The sequence below is a fragment of the Myiozetetes cayanensis genome, unplaced genomic scaffold (genome assembly GCF_022539395.1).
Source record: "Myiozetetes cayanensis isolate MyiCay16 unplaced genomic scaffold, myiCay2020 scf526, whole genome shotgun sequence".
Taxonomy (NCBI): domain Eukaryota; kingdom Metazoa; phylum Chordata; class Aves; order Passeriformes; family Tyrannidae; genus Myiozetetes; species Myiozetetes cayanensis.
In genome coordinates this window covers 1-15,124 of record NW_026087772.1, presented here as the reverse complement: position 1 = coordinate 15,124, position 15,124 = coordinate 1, and the positions used below count along the sequence as shown (strand labels likewise).

The 15,124-nt window shown below is 64.0% G+C and overlaps 1 protein-coding gene and 3 long non-coding RNA genes across 7 annotated transcripts; 1 reads left to right on the top strand and 3 right to left on the bottom strand.

Moving 5' to 3' along the window:
* Positions 1-3,604: 3,604 nt before the first annotated feature.
* Positions 3,605-4,341, bottom strand: LOC126649965 (uncharacterized). Of its 3 annotated transcripts, none has more exons than XR_007631223.1 (3): positions 4,306-4,341; positions 3,815-3,865; positions 3,605-3,617 (listed from the first exon to the last, which is right to left on the bottom strand). It is a non-coding gene; the product is annotated as an uncharacterized LOC126649965 (long non-coding RNA). The 3 variants fall into 3 exon arrangements; XR_007631221.1 differs by lacking the exon at positions 3,605-3,617 and adding an exon at positions 3,626-3,638; XR_007631220.1 differs by lacking the exon at positions 3,605-3,617 and adding an exon at positions 3,671-3,700.
* A 15-nt stretch (positions 4,342-4,356) lies between these two features.
* Positions 4,357-4,790, bottom strand: LOC126649964 (uncharacterized). The gene is made up of 3 exons (XR_007631219.1): positions 4,628-4,790; positions 4,426-4,469; positions 4,357-4,386 (listed from the first exon to the last, which is right to left on the bottom strand). It is a non-coding gene; the product is annotated as an uncharacterized LOC126649964 (long non-coding RNA).
* A 1,195-nt stretch (positions 4,791-5,985) lies between these two features.
* LOC126649968 (S-antigen protein-like) lies at positions 5,986-9,799 on the top strand. The gene is made up of 2 exons (XM_050334401.1): positions 5,986-6,044; positions 8,495-9,799. Exon 2 carries the CDS (start codon positions 8,496-8,498, stop codon positions 9,120-9,122), a length of 627 nt encoding a protein of 208 aa, XP_050190358.1. The 5' UTR covers positions 5,986-6,044; position 8,495; the 3' UTR covers positions 9,123-9,799.
* A 4,529-nt stretch (positions 9,800-14,328) lies between these two features.
* Positions 14,329-15,044, bottom strand: LOC126649967 (uncharacterized). 2 transcript variants are annotated; one of them, XR_007631225.1, is made up of 2 exons: positions 14,962-15,037; positions 14,329-14,435 (listed from the first exon to the last, which is right to left on the bottom strand). It is a non-coding gene; the product is annotated as an uncharacterized LOC126649967 (long non-coding RNA). The 2 variants fall into 2 exon arrangements; XR_007631224.1 differs by lacking the exon at positions 14,329-14,435 and adding an exon at positions 14,807-14,903 and having other exon boundaries at positions 14,962-15,044.
* Between the last annotated feature and the right edge of the window lie 80 nt (positions 15,045-15,124).

Here is a 15,124-nt window from a genome sequence, read left to right as displayed (position 1 = left end):
CCAGTGTATCCCATCAGTGTCCCCAGTGTTCATCAGTGTCCCCATTCTCAGTGTCCCCAGTCCCAGTGTCCCATTCCATTCCCAGTTGTCCCCAGTGTCCCATGTCCATCCCAGTGTCCATCATCAGTGTCCTCAGTGTCCCAGTGTTCCGCATCCCAGTGTCCCTGCATTCCCCTCCTGCAGTTGTCCCCAGTGTCACCAGTGTCCCCATCCAGTGTCCCAATCCGTGCCCAGTTGTCCCGCAGCCTCCGGCATCGACATGCCTAGTGTATCCCATCCCAGTGTCCGATTCCATGTCCCAGTGTCCCCAGCCTGATCCCTCCAGGAGTGATTCCCGACCCTCCATAGGATCACAGCTGGTCACATCTGCAGAGGCATTTGAGCCTCCTTAGGATCGGTGCCAGTCTCATGTCAGATCCAGCGACTTTGCTGGCGCACATGGATCCGGGGCATCCTGAGGGATTCCGTGACCCCCGGGTCCCTGCACCCCCACAGCTCGAGGGACTCGGATCCTCTCCAGGGATCCCCTGGATCCCACTCCAGAGGATGCCCAGATCCCTCCATAGGATCCAGTATGCCACCCCCATCCAGATCCGGACCCCAGCCCGTGGGATCCCGGTCTTCCATAGGATCCCACCCCACCATAGGATCCCGACCCTCCATAGGATCCTGATCCACCCCCATAGGATCCTGGTCTTCCAGAGGATCCAGACCCTCCATAGGATCCTGACCCTCCATAGGATCCTGACCCTCCATAGGATCCAAATCCACCCCCATAGGATCCAGATCCACCCCCGTAGGATCCCGGTCCTCCTCCATAGGATCCCGGTCTTCCATAGGATCCCGACCCTCCATAAGATCCCGATCCACCCCCATAGGATCCTGGTCTTCCAGAGGATCCAGACCCTCCATAGGATCCCGGTCCTCCTCCATAGGATCCCGACCCTCCATAGGATCCAAATCCACCCCCATAGGATCCCGATCCACTCCCATAGGATCCCGGTCCTCCATAGGATCCCGACCCTCCATAGGATCCCGACCCTCCATAGGATCCCGACCCTCCATAAGATCCCGATCCACCCCCATAAGATCCTGGTCCTCCTCCATAGGATCCTGATCCACCCCCATAGGATCCTGGTCTTCCAGACCCTCCATAGGATCCCGATCCTCCCCCATAGGATCCGACCTTCCATAGGATCCCATCCCATAGGATCCCGACCCTCCATAGGATCCCGATCCACCCCCATAAGATCCTGGTCCTCCTCCATAGGATCCTCCGGATCCAGACCCTCCATAGGATCCTGGCCTGCCCCCATACGATCCAGACCCTCCATAGGATCCCTGTCCACCCCCATAGGATCCCGGTCTTCCAGAGGATCCCGGTCTGCCCCCCTGGGATCCCGATCCAGCCCCGTAAGATCCTGGTCTTCCATAAGATCCTGGTCTGCCCCCATAGGATCCTGAGCCCCCGTAGGATCCCGATCCACCCCCGTAGGATCCCTGTCCACCCCCATAGGATCCCAAGTCGTCCCCATAGGACTCGGGCAGGCCGTAGGATCCTGAGTTGTCCCCGTAGGAATCCAGGCCCCCAGAGGATCCGGATCCACCCCCGCCTTGGGATCCGCTGCCTGATCCTGATCCAGGTCTGCCTGATCCCGATCCAATTCCTCCCTGGGATCCACTGCCTGATCCTGATCCAGGTCTGCCTGATCCCGATCCAATCCCCCCTTGGGATCCACTACCTGATCCTGATCCGGGTCTGCCTGATCCTGATCCAATCCCCCCTTGGGATCCACTACCTGATCCTGATCCAGGTCTTCCCGATCCAGATCCACTCCCTCCTTGGGATCCAGGTCTACCTGACCCAGATCCAATTCCCCCTTGGGATCCAGGTCTGCCTGATCCTGATCCAATTCCTCCCTGGGATCCACTGCCTGATCCTGATCCGGGTCTGCCTGATCCTGATCCAATCCCCCCTTGGGATCCAGGTCTGCCTGATCCAGATCCAATTCCCCCTTGAGATCCAGGTCTCCCTGATCCAATTCCTCCCTGGGATCCAGGTCTCCCTGATCCAATTCCCCCCTGGGATCCAGGTCTGCCCGATCCAGGTCTCCCTGATCCTGATCCGCCCCCATAGGACCCGAGTCCGTAGGATCCCGAATCGCCGGAGGATCCCGATCCGCTCCCGTAGGATCCCGACCCCCCGTAGGATCCAAATCCACCTCCAGAGGATCCTGATCCACTCCCGTAGGATCCAGATCCACCATAGGACCCAGAGCTTCCAGGGATCCTGATCCACTCCCGTAGGATCCAGATCCACCATAGGACCCAGAGCTCAGAGATCTGAGTGCCCCCGTAGGACCCGGAGCTTCCAGAGGATCCTGATCCTCCGTAGGATCCCGATCCACCTCCAGAGGATCCTGGTCTACCCCCAGAGGATCCCGATCCCCCGTAGGATCCCGAGCTGCCTCCGTAGGATCCGGAGTTTCCCCCGTAGGAGCCGGAGCTCCCCGAGGAAGCGGCTCCGCCCGTGTCCGTGTCAGTGTCCGTGTCCGTGTCCCCCCCTCGCTGGGGGCTGAGGATTCCCGGGGGATCCTTGCAGGGATCGACCCCCGCCGGCAGCGGCTCCAGGCGGGACCCGGAGTTGGAGTCACAGCGGGCAGAGGTGGCTGAGGGGAGGGGGGACCAGTACGGACCAGTATGGACCAGCAACCCCCATCTCTGTCCCGTTCATCCCAGTCCCCATCCCAGTCCCCATTCCAGTCCACCCCCGTCACCCCAGTCCCTCCCAGTTCCCCCATCAGTCCCTCCCAGTCCCTGCCCCAGTTCGCGTCCCCACAGCGTCCCTCCCGTCCTAATCCCAGTCCCTCCCAGTTTATCCCAGTCCTAATCACAGCCCCTCCCAGTCTATCCCGCTCCCCATCCCAGTCCTTCCCAGTTCCCCTCCTCCCATAATCTCCCTCCCAGTCCCTCCCAGTCTATTCCAGTCCCCACAATGTCCCCCCACTCCCCGTCCCAGTCCCTTCCGCTCCCCCATTCCCTGTCCCAGTCTCTCCCAGTGCCCCTCAGTCCCCCAAGTCTCCCTCCCAGTCTATCCCAGTCCCCCCATTCTCCATCTCAGTCCGTCCCAGTCCCTCCCAGTCCCCCCAGTCTCCCTCCCAGTGCCCCCATTCCATTTCCCAGTCTCTCCCAGTGCCTCCATTCCCTGGTCCAGCCTCCCTCCCAGTGCCCCCAAATCCTCTCCCAGTGCCCCCAGTCCTCCTCCCAGTCCCTCCCAGTGCCCCTAATCCCCCTCCCAGTCCCTCCCAGTCCGTCCCAGTGCCCCCAGTCCCACCTGGGGGGCCGCCCAGCAGCAGCAGCAGCAAGCAGGAGGGTCCTGGGTGGGGGCGGGGCCATGGCCGGGGACACCTTGGGGACACCTTGGGGACACCTTGGGGACACCTTGGGGACACCTGGGCACGGGGGACACCTTAAATAGCGCCCGGGGGGGGGAGGGGCCGGGCCCTCCCCCTGAGTCACTGGGATTGACCCGCTTGGGGGGGGGAGGGGGCAGCTGGGACACACCTGGTGACACACCTGGGACACCTGGGACACGCCTGGGATAGCTGGGAACACACCTGGGATAGCTGGGAACACACCTGGGATAGCTGGGACACACCTGGGATAGCTGGGGGGGCACCTGGGATAGCTGGGAACACACCTGGGATAGCTGGGGGGGCACCTGGACACACCTGGGAACACACCTGGACACAGCTGGGACACCTGGGACACACCTGGGATAGCTGGGAACACACCTGGGACAGCTGGGACGCACCTGGGATAGATGGGAACACACCTGGACACACCTGGGACACCTGGGGCACACCTGGGATAGCTGGGAACACACCTGGGAAAGCTGGGGGGACACCTGGACACACCTGGGAACACACCTGGGACGCACCTGGGATAGCTGGGGGGGCACCTGAGACATCTGGGACTCACCTGGGACGCACACCTGGGACAGATGGGAACACACCTGGGATAGCTGGGGGGGCACCTGGGATAGCTGGGAACACACCTGGGATAGATGGGAACACACCTGGGACACCTGGGATGCACCTGGGATAGCTGGGGGGGCACCTGAGACATCTGGGACACACCTGGGATAGCTGGGATAGCTGGGAACACACCTGGGATAGCTGGGGGGGCACCTGGACACACCTGGGAACACACCTGGGACACACCTGGGATAGCTGGGAACACACCTGGGATAGCTGGGACGCACCTGGGATAGCTGGGAACACACCTGGGACAGCTGGGACGCACCTGGGATAGATGGGAACACACCTGGACACACCTGGGACACCTGGGACACACCTGGGATAGCTGGGAACACACCTGGGACACCTGGGGCACACCTGGGATAGCTGGGAACACACCTGGGACACCTGGGACACACCTGGGATAGCTGGGGGGGCACCTGGACACACCTGGGAACACACCTGGGACACACCTGGGATAGCTGGGAACACACCTGGATGCACCTGGGACACACCTGGGATAGCTGGGGGGGCACCTGAGACATCTGGGACTCACCTGGGATAGCTGGGAACACACCTGGGACACCTGGGAACACACCTGGACACACCTGGGACACCTGGAGGGGCATTTGGGACACATCCCGGTCACACCTGGGGGCACCTGAACACACCTGCATCCCTTTTTTTTTGGGGGGGGGGGTCAGAGCTCACCTGTCCCCCCAAAATGAGGGGCCAGGGCTCACCTGGATCCCTTTAGGGGGTCAGGTTTGGGGTCAGGGCCATTTTTGGGGGGATCAGAGGTCACCTGGGTGTGTTTGAACATTTGGGTCAGCCATTTTTGGGGTCAGAGGTCACCTGGATGTGTTTGGGGTCAGGGCCATTTTTGGGGGGGATCAGAGGTCACCTGGGTGTGTTTGGGGTCAGGTTTGGGGTCAGGGCCATTTTTGGGGGGATCAGAGGTCACCTGGGTACCTCTGTGCTCAGGTTTGGGGTCAGGGCCATTTTTGGGGGGATCAGAGGTCACCTGGATGTGTTTGGGGTCAGGTTTGGGGTCAGGTTTGGGGTCAGGGTCGGGATCGGGGTCAGGTTTGGGTGTGGTGGGTGCGGCCGACGCCGACCCTCCTCCTCCCCCACCCCGCAGTTTTGGGTGGGTGGGACCCCCCAGGTGAGGGCAGGGGCCCCCGTGGTTTGGGGCGGGTTTTTGGGTGGCGAAATCGCCTATTAAAGGGTGTGGGGAGGGTGGGTGTGCCCCTCCTCCTCCCCAGGAGCGGGAATTTAGGGGATTTGAGGGGTTTTGGGGTGTTGGGGGGTGATGTGAGGAGGTGTTTGGGGTATTTGAGGGAGTGGGGGATTTGAGGGTTGGGGGATTTGGGATCCAGAGGGGTCCTCGGGGTGAAGAAATTCGGGGATTTGGAGGGTCTGGAGGGATTTGGGGATTAGGAGGATTAGGATCCCCTCCCTGTTTGGGACGATCTCGGGGGTCGCCCCCAAAAAAACCCCATCCGGGGCCGCTCTTCCTTCCCGCCTCCCGCGCGGTGAAAGCTGCCGGCAGCGACCCTACAATAACAGGGCGCGTGGCCCTGCCCCTCCGCGCAAGCCCCGCCTCTCCCCTTTTCCTCACACAAAGAGGAGCCCCCTTCTCCCTCCCTTCCTTGGGGGCTCCAGGAAGGTCCTTCCTCCCCTCCCCCCATCCCCGTGGGTGGATCCCCTGCGGATTCCCAGCCCTGCCTCCCCAAATCCCTGGAATTCCCTCCCCTTCCCCGGCAAACCCCCTCCCCTGCCCCCCGTGCATTTTTGGGGAGTTAACTGCGCCCTCTCTCCCCACCCCCAAACCTCACAAAGAGGGGGGCCCTGCACTCTCTTCTGCCTCGTCCTGCCCCTCCCCCACCCCCACGCCCCTCCCCCACTCCCACCTGCGCAGGGAAAAGCCGCTTTTCATCCCCCCTCCCTCCTCTTTCCTCCCCCCTCTTCCTCCTCCTCCTCCTCCTCCCCTCTCCGCCTGCCACCTCCCGCCTCCGGCCTGGGGTGAGTATTTTGGGACCCCCTCCGGAGATGGGAGAGGGGTGGGTGGGAGTCTCCACTGGTGGGGAGGGGCGGATTCCCTTTTTCCACTCATCCCCCACAAAGGCTCCGGTCGCGCCTGAACGTCCTGATCCCACTCCCCTCCCTGGCCACACCTCTCCCTGATTCTGGGGTTTGGGAGTCCTGAGGCCTCTGCCCCCCTCCCCCAACCTTGGGTGCCCCTCAGGTGTCTCAGAGCCCCCCGACCCCAGGGTCCTTCAGCCCTCTTGCAGCGCCCTGGCTCTTCCGGAGGTCTGGACCCCCCGCGGCATTTTGGATCCTGGATGTCCTGACCCCCGACACTTGGCCCCACCTGATGTCCTAGGACCACCCCCTGCTCCCCAGACTCCTGGACCCCTGGATGTCCCAGGACCCCCGGGACACTTGGACCCCACCCTGGATGTCCTAGGACCACCTACCCCACCCCCAGACTCCCGGGATCCCTGGATGTCCCGGGACCCCCAGGACACTTGGACCCCACCCTGGATGTCCTAGGACCACCCCCTGCCCCCAGACTCCAGGACCCCTGGATGTCTGGGACCCCAAATACTTGTGTCCCCTCCCCCCGATTTGTGGGACCTCCAGATTGTGTCCCCTCCCCCCTCCCCTAAAAGGCCACCAGGCACTGGAAGGGCTGACAGTGGCTGATGTCCCCAGCTGTCCCCTCCCTGGTGTCCCCTGTCCCCCAGGATGGCTGTTCCCATTCCCCCTGACTCCATTCCCATCCCACTCCAGGGTGCCCATTCCCACTCCCATTGATCCCATTCCCATCGATCCCATTCCCATTCCCACTGATCCTGTTCCCATGGATCCCATTCCCATTGATCCCTTTTGCAATGATCCCATTCCCATTCATCCCACTCCCACTGATCCCATTCCCATTCATCCCATTCCCACTGATCCCATTCCCATTGATCCCTTTCCCATTGATGCCTTTCCTGTTGCTCCCTTTCCAGGATGGCGGTTCCCATTCCCATGGATCCCGTTCTCATTCCCACTGATCCCATTCCTATTGCTCCCATCCCAGCATGGCTGTTCTTGTTCCCACTGATCCCATTCCCATTGATCTCATTCCCGTTCCCATTGCTCCCATTCCTCCCATTCCCGTCGCTCCCATCCCAGGACGGTCGTTCCCATTCCCACTGATGCCATTCCCGCTGTTCCCACCCCAGGATGGAGGTTCCCCCCTGGAAGCTGCAGCTGCTGGAGTAGCACCAGCAGGAGGATGATGATGATGATGATGACAGATCCCATTGATCCCATTGATCCCACTGATTCCATTCTCTCTGTCCCAGGATGGAGGTTCCCCCCTGGAAGCTGCAGCTGCTGGAGCAGCACCAGCAGGAGGAGGATGATGATGATGGCAGTTCCCATTGATCCCACTGATCCCATTCTCTCCATTCCCTCTGTCCCCAGGATGGAGGTTCCCCCCTGGAAGCTGCAGCTGCTGGAGCGGCGCCGGCGGGAGGAGGAGGATGATGATGATGATGATGATGGCAGTTCCCATTGATCCCATTGCTCCCATTGATCCCACTGATCCCACTCTCTCTGTCCCCAGGATGGAGGTTCCCCCCTGGAAGCTGCAGCTGCTGGAGCGGCGCCGGCGGGAGGAGGAGGATGATGATGATGATGATGATGATGGCGATGGCAGTTCCCATTGATCCCACTGATCCCATTGATCCCACTGATCCCATTCTCTCCATTCCCTCTGTCCCCAGGATGGAGGTTCCCCCCTGGAAGCTGCAGCTGCTGGAGCAGCACCAGCAGGAGGAGGATGATGATGATGATGACAGATCCCATTGCTCCCATTGATCCCACTGATCCCACTGATCCCATTGCTCCCACTGGTCCCACTGATCCCATTCTCTCCATTCCCTCTGTTCCCAGGATGGAGGTTCCCCCCTGGAAGCTGCAGCTGCTGGAGCGGTGCCGGCGGGAGGAGGATGATGATGATGACGATGATGATGATGATCCCATTGCTCCCACTGATCCCATTCTCTCCATTCCCTCTGTCCCCAGGATGGAGGTTCCCCCCTGGAAGCGGGAGCTGCTGGAGCGGCGCCGGCGGGAGGAGGATGATGATGATGATGATGATGATGGCAGTTCCCATTGATCCCATTGATCCCATTGATCCCATTCTCTCCATTCCCTCTATTCCCAGGATGGAGGTTCCCCCCTGGAAGCTGCAGCTGCTGGAGCGGCGCCGGCGGGAGGAGGAGGATGATGATGATGATGATGATGGCAGTTCCCACTGATCCCATTCTCTCCATTCTCTCTGTCCCCAGGATGGAGGTTCCCCCCTGGAAGCGGGAGCTGCTGGAGCGGTGCCGGCGGGAGGAGGAGGATGATGATGATGATGATGATGATCCCATTGATCCCACTGATCCCATTCTCTCCATTCCCTCTGTCCCCAGGATGGAGGTTCCCCCCTGGAAGCGGGAGCTGCTGGAGCGGCGCCGGCGGGAGGAGGAGGCCGCGCGGCAGCGGGAACGGGAGCGCCGGGACCGCGCGGCCCAAGTGCCGCCCTGGAAGCGGGAGCTGCTGGAGCGGCGCCGGGCCAGGGGTGGGGGGCCGGTCCCGGCGGCCCCCCCGGGCGATGGGGGGGGGTCGTCCCTGGGGGGGCTGAGCCGCAGCTCGGAGGGGCTGGAGCTGTGCGGGACCCCCGAGGGGCCGCGGGGCCGCGTCAGCCGCCTGCGCAGCCGCTTCGCCCCCCAGGGACCCCCCGGCAGGTCCCGCAGCTCCGAGGGGCTCCCCGACAGCCCCCCCAGGGGAACGGGGGGACCAGGGACACCAAGGGGACTGGGGGGAACAGGGACATCAGGGACAACAACAGGGACACCAAGGGGACCAGGGACATCAGAGGGACCAGCGGGAACAGGGACGGGGGTCAGACACCCCCGGGGGGACGGCCGAGACCCCCACGGCAGGCAGGGGACGGGGGACGGTCACCAGCAGGGGGGGGACAGGGGGTGGTCTGGGGCCAGCCAAAGGACAGGGGGCAGTGGAGGGACACGGATTGGTCACCAGCATGGGGACGGCTGATGGTTTGGGGGCAGCCAAGGGACAGGGGGCAGTGGAAGGACAGGGGATGGTCAAGGGCCACGGGTTGGGAACAGTCGAGGGACATCAAGCGGCTGAGGCCCCCAGGATGGGGACAGTGGATGGTCTGAGGTCAACCAAGGACACGGGGACAGCTGAGGGTCAGCAGGTGACCAAGACCCCCTGGATGTTCAAGGGACACACTTTGGGGACAGTGGAGGGTCTAGGGACAGCCGAGGGCATGGGGACAGTGGAGGGACAAGGGACAGTCAAAGGACACGGGTTGGTCACCAGTGTGGGGACAACAAAAGAGGCTCTGGGGACGACCAAGGGACAGGGGACGGTCAAGGGCTGGGGGGTGGCCAAGGGGACAGCGGGAGGACAGGGGACAGCAGAGGGACAAGGGACAGGCAAAGGTCCCGGGTCAACCACCAGTGAGGGGCCCGAGGATGGGGAGGGGTCAACCAAGGCCCCCGAAGGACAGGGGACGGCCGAGATCCCCAGGGCAGGCAAGGGCCACGGGCTGGTCACCAATGGGGGGTCACCTGAGGGGCTGGGGACAGCCAGGGGACAGGGGACAGTGGAGGGACAGGGGACAGTCAAGGGCATGGTCAAGAGCTGGAAGGTGGTGGAGGGACGGGGGTCACCAGGGGGACATCAGGGGTCACCAGGGGGTCATCAGGGGTCACCAGGGGGACATCAGGGGACATCAGGGGGACATCAGGGATCACCAGGGGGACATCAGGGGTCACCAGGGGGACATCAGGGGACACCAGGGGGACATCAGGGGACACCAGGGGGTCATCAGGGGTCACCAGGGGGACATCAGGGGTCACCAGGGGGACATCAGGGGACACCAGGGGGTCATCAGGGGTCACCAGGGGGACAAGGGACAGTTGATGGCCATGAGGTCACGGGGCCAACCAATGGCTGTGGGACTCCCATGTCCCCCCGCCCCCGTGTCCCCCGTGTCCCCGTGCCCGCCCCACCCCCGTCGGTGCCCCCGGAGGGCGGTGCCGGGGGCGGTGCCGGGGTGTCGCCGGGGGCGGGGAGGGAGGTGTCCCCGGGACTGTGACAATGCGAGGACCCGCCGGGACCCCCGGGCCCCTCCCGGGCCCCCAGACCCACCCAGCCCTTCAGCGCCGCAGCAGGAACACCATCACGGTGCGGCCCCGGCGCAGGGGGCACGACCCTGCCCCCAGCCCCTCCCCAGCCCCGAGGGGACCCCCGGCCCCCCTGCGCCCCCAAGAAGCGCTACCCCACGGCCGAGCAGATCCAGGTCATCGGGGGGTACCTGGCCCTGCCCCGCTCCTGCCTGGCCAAGAACGACCCCCACCGCAAGAAGGTACCCACCCTCCCCTCTGGGTCCCTCTGGGTCCCCCCCTGTCCCTTTGGGTCCCCCATTGTTCCCTCTTGTCCCTTTGGGGGCACCCCTTGTGTCCCTTTGAGTCCTTTCGGGTCTCCCCTCTTGTCCCATCCATCCCTTTGGGGCCCCTCGGGACCCCCTACCCCTTTGGGTCCTCTTAGGTCGCCCCTGTCCCCTTGGGTCCCTTTGTGTCCCCAAAGGTCCTCTCATGTCCCCCCTGTGTCCCTTCTTGTCCCCTCTGTCCCTTTGGGGCCCCTCAGGTCCCTTTGGGTCCCCTCATGTCCCCCCCACGACCCCCTGTGTCTCCCCAGGTGTCCCTGTGTGTCCCCTCAAGTCCTCCCGTGTCCCCCCCATCCCCCTGAGTCCCTTTGAGTCCTCTCATGTCCCCTCTTGTCCTTCTGTGTCCCCGGTCTCTGTTCCCCCCTTTCACCTCCCCATTTGGAGGTGTCCAACAGACCCCAAAGTGGAGATTTTTGGGGGGGGTCCCGAACACCCAAATCCCCCCCTTTTTTTTTTGGGGTGTCCTTTCCTGCCTCCCTCCCCCACCCCGGGACCCCCAATTTTGGGGTCTGTGGTTAAAGGGGGGGGGAGGTCAGCTCTCCCCAGTGTTACCCAAAATCCTTCGGGGCCCCCAGAAAACAGGAACTGGGGGGGGGAGGGGGAGGGGAAGGAAGTGGTTTCCACGGTGGCCACGCGTGGCCCCTCCCCACTTCTCCCCCATTAATTACGATTAACACGGGAGGGATTAATCACCATGGGAACCCTCGAGGGGAGAAAGGTGTCCCCAGGGTGTCCCCAACTCCCCCAGTGTCACCCCAGTGTGCCCCCCCCCCACAGGGTGTCCCTGATGTTCCCAATGCCCCCTTAATGTCACCCAGGGGTGTCCCCACTGTCCCCCTGTCCCCATGGGTGTCCCCACTGTCCCCCTGTCCCTGGGGGTGTCCCCCTGTCCCCGGGGGTGTCCCCACTGTCCCCCTGTCCCAGGGGTGTCCCCTGTCCCCATGGGTGTCCCCCTGTCCCCTGTCCCTGGGGTGTCCCCTGTCCCCGGGGTGTCCCCACTGTCCCCTGTCCCCGGGGGTGTCCCCCTGTCCCCATGGGTGTCCCCCTGTCCCCGGGGGTGTCCCCACTGTCCCCATGGGTGTCCCCCTGTCCCCGGGGGTGTCCCCCTGTCCCCAGGGGTGTCCCCACTGTCCCCTGTCCCCATGGGTGTCCCCCTGTCCCCGGGGGTGTCCCCCTGTCCCCCTGTCCCTGGGGGTGTCCCCACTGTCCCCCTGTCCCCATGGGTGTCCCCCTGTCCCCGGGGGTGTCCCCACTGTCCCCCTGTCCCCGGGGGGGTCCCCCTGTCCCCCTGTCCCCATGGGTGTCCCCCTGTCCCCGGGGGTGTCCCCACTGTCCCCCTGTCCCCATGGGTGTCCCCCTGTCCCCGGGGGTGTCCCCACTGTCCCCCTGTCCCCGGGGGTGTCCCCCTGTCCCCGGGGGTGTCCCCCTGTCCCCGGGGGTGTCCCCCTGTCCCCATGGGTGTCCCCCTGTCCCCAGGGGTGTCCCCACTGTCCCCTGTCCCCAGGGGTGTCCCCCTGTCCCCAGGGTGTCCCCACTGTCCCCAGGGGTGTCCCCACTGTCCCCTGTCCCCAGGGGTGTCCCCTGTCCCCAGGGGTGTCCCCTGTCCCCAGGTGTCCCCTGTCCCCAGGGGTGTCCCCCTGTCCCCGGGGGTGTCCCCCTGTCCCCATGGGTGTCCCCCTGTCCCCGGGGGTGTCCCCACTGTCCCCCTGTCCCCATGGGTGTCCCCCTGTCCCCAGGGGTGTCCCCCTGTCCCCGGGGTGTCCCACTGTCCCCGGGGTGTCTCCACTGTCCCCTGTCCCCATGGGTGTCCCCCTGTCCCCGGGGTGTCCCCACTGTCCCCCTGTCCCCAGGGGTGTCCCCACTGTCCCCAGGGGTGTCCCTAGTCCCAGGGGTGTCCCCACTGTCCCCCTGTCCCCGGGGTGTCCCCACTGTCCCCGGGGTGTCCCCTGTCCCAGGGGTGTCCCCACTGTCCCCCTGTCCCCGGGGTGTCCCCCTGTCCCCGGGGTGTCCCCCTGTCCCCAGGGGTGTCCCCACTGTCCCCTGTCCCCATGGGTGTCCCTGCCCAGGGTGTCCCCCTGTCCCCAGGGTGTCCCCACTGTCCCCAGGGTGTCCCCACTGTCCCCGGGGTGTCCCACTGTCCCCTGTCCCCCACCCCCAGCTGAAGATCTGGTTCAGCGAGCGGGACCTGGAACGAACCTTCTCGTACCCCTCCGAGGGGGCGGTGCTGGCGGCCTGGGGACCCTCGAGGCCCCAGGACCCCCGGGGCCCCGACGACGAGGAGGACGAGGAGGAGCCCCCGCTGCAGGGGCTGCCGGGGGCTGCGGGGCCGAGCCCTCATCGTGGGTGGGTGGGCCCAGGGGGCTCTGGGAGGGTACTGGGGGTGCTGGGTGGGCTTTGGGGGTAATGAGGTCCTGGGATGTTTGAGAGGGGTTTGGGGGGGGCTTTGGGGGAGCTAATGGGGGTCCTGGGTGGGCTTTGGGGGTAATGGGGGTCTAGGATGTTTGAGAGGGGTTTGGGGTGGGGGCTTTGGGGGGCTAATGGGGTCAGAGGGGCTTTGGGGAGGGTTTGATGGGGGTAATGGGGGTCGGGAGAAGGTTGGGGAGGGTTTGGGGGAGTAACAGGGTCCTGGGGCATAATGGGGGTCCCGGAGGGGCCTTTAGGGGGTAATTGGAGTTCTGGGGGGTTTGAGATGGGGGTAACGGGAGTCTAGGGTGGGGTTGGGGAGGGTTTTGGGGATAATGGGGGTCTGGGGGATTTGAGGGGCTCATGGTGGTCCCTGACCCTGTGCCCTCCCTTTCCCCCTCCAGATGAGTCCTGCCGTCAGTAACCCGGCTCAGCCCCCAGGACCCCCTGGGACCCCCAAACCCACCGCCGGCGATGGGGAGGGGAGACACATGTGGACCTTTGGGACCCCCCGGAGGTGCAGGACGGGGCCGGGCCCACGGACAAGGACCCCCCTGAGCCCCCCCAAAACCGCCCTAAGGGGGGGCCCAGGACACTGTTCCCACCCTGGGGGGGTTTTTTGGGGGGCTCTCAGCTCTTCTCACCCCCATTTTGTAGCTTTTTTAGGAAGGGGGAATTATCCATAATGAGGTTTTTTTAGCCTAATTAAGGGCTTTTTTTAGCCAGGGTTGGCGGGAGGGCGCCTTTGTCAGTATTTTGGGTCACCCAGAGCTGGCCCAGTTTGAGCTCAGTTCGAACTGGGCCATGTGGGTTTGGACTGGGGAGGGCCAAAGCCGTGGCAGTATCTTGGGGGGGAGGGGAGGGGCAAAGCTGCTTTAAGGCGGGGCTTGGGGGTCATTTGGGGGAGGAGGGTGGAGGGGGAGGAAGGCCCAAAATGGCCGAGGGAGGACCCAAAATGGCACAAGATGGACTAGGCCGGAGCCTGCGGCCTGTTCCTGTTGCCATGGTAATGAGGGCCGAGGCCTGTTCCTGTTGCCATGGTAATGAGGGCCGAGGTCTGTTCCTGTTGCCATGGTAACGAAGCCTGAGGCCTGCTCCAGTTGCCATGGTAACGAGGGCCAAGGCCTGTTCCTGTTGCCATGGTAACGGGGGCCAAGGCCTGTTCCTGTTGCCATGGCATCGAAGCCCGAGACCTGTGCACTCCCAAAGCCTTGAGGCCTGCTCCTGTCGCTGTGGCAACAAAGCCTGTGCACCCTTGAAATGTGCGGCCTGTTCTCGTTGTCATGGCAACGAAGCCTGCGGCCTACTCCTGCTACTGTGACAATGAAGCCTGAGGCCTGCAGCCTGTGTACTCCCAGAGCCTACGGCCTGTTCTTGTCACCATGGAAACCAAGCCTGCAGCCTGCTCCTATCACCACGGAAGCCAAGCCTACGGCCTACTCCTGTTGCCATGGAAACAAGGCCTGCAGCCTGTCTAGTCCCAGAGCCTGTGGCCTGCTCCTCTCACCACGACAACGAAGCCTGCGGCCTGTGTACTCCCAGAGCCTTGAGGCCTGCTCCTGTCACCACGGCAACGAAGCCTGCGGCCTGTGTACTCCCAGAGCCTTGAGGCCTGCTCCTGTCGCCATGGCAACAAAGCCTGCGGCCTGTGTACTCCCAGAGCCTTGAGGCCTGCTCCTGTCGCCATGGCAACGAAGCCTGCGGCCTGTGTACTCCCAGAGCCTACGGCCTGTTCCTGTCACCACAGCAACGAAGCCTGCGGCCTGCATACTCCCAGAGCCTACGGCCTGCTTTTGTTGCCATGGAAACAAGGCCTGCGGCCTGTGTACTCCCAGAGCCTTGAGGCCTGCTCCTGTCACCATGGCAACAAAGCCTGCAGCCTGTGTACTCCCAGAGCCTACGGCCTGCTTTTGTTGCCATGGCAACGAAGCCTGCAGCCTGTCTAGTCCCAGAGCCTGTGGCCTGCTCCTGTCACCACGACAACGAAGCCTGCGGCCTGTGTACTCCCAGAACCTTGAGGCCTGCTCCTGTCACCACGGCAACGAAGCCTACAGCCTGTGTACTCCCAGAGCCTACGGCCTGCTCCTGTCACCATGGCAACGAAGCCTGCGGCCTGTGTACTCCCAGAGCCTTGAGGCCTGCTCCTGTCACCACAGCAACGAAGCCTGCGGCCTGC

Excerpts from the sequence above, each read along its gene's own strand:
- LOC126649968 (XM_050334401.1), top strand. The coding sequence starts at position 8,496 with ATGGAGGTTCCCCCCTGGAAGCGGGAGCTGCTGGAGCGGCGCCGGCGG.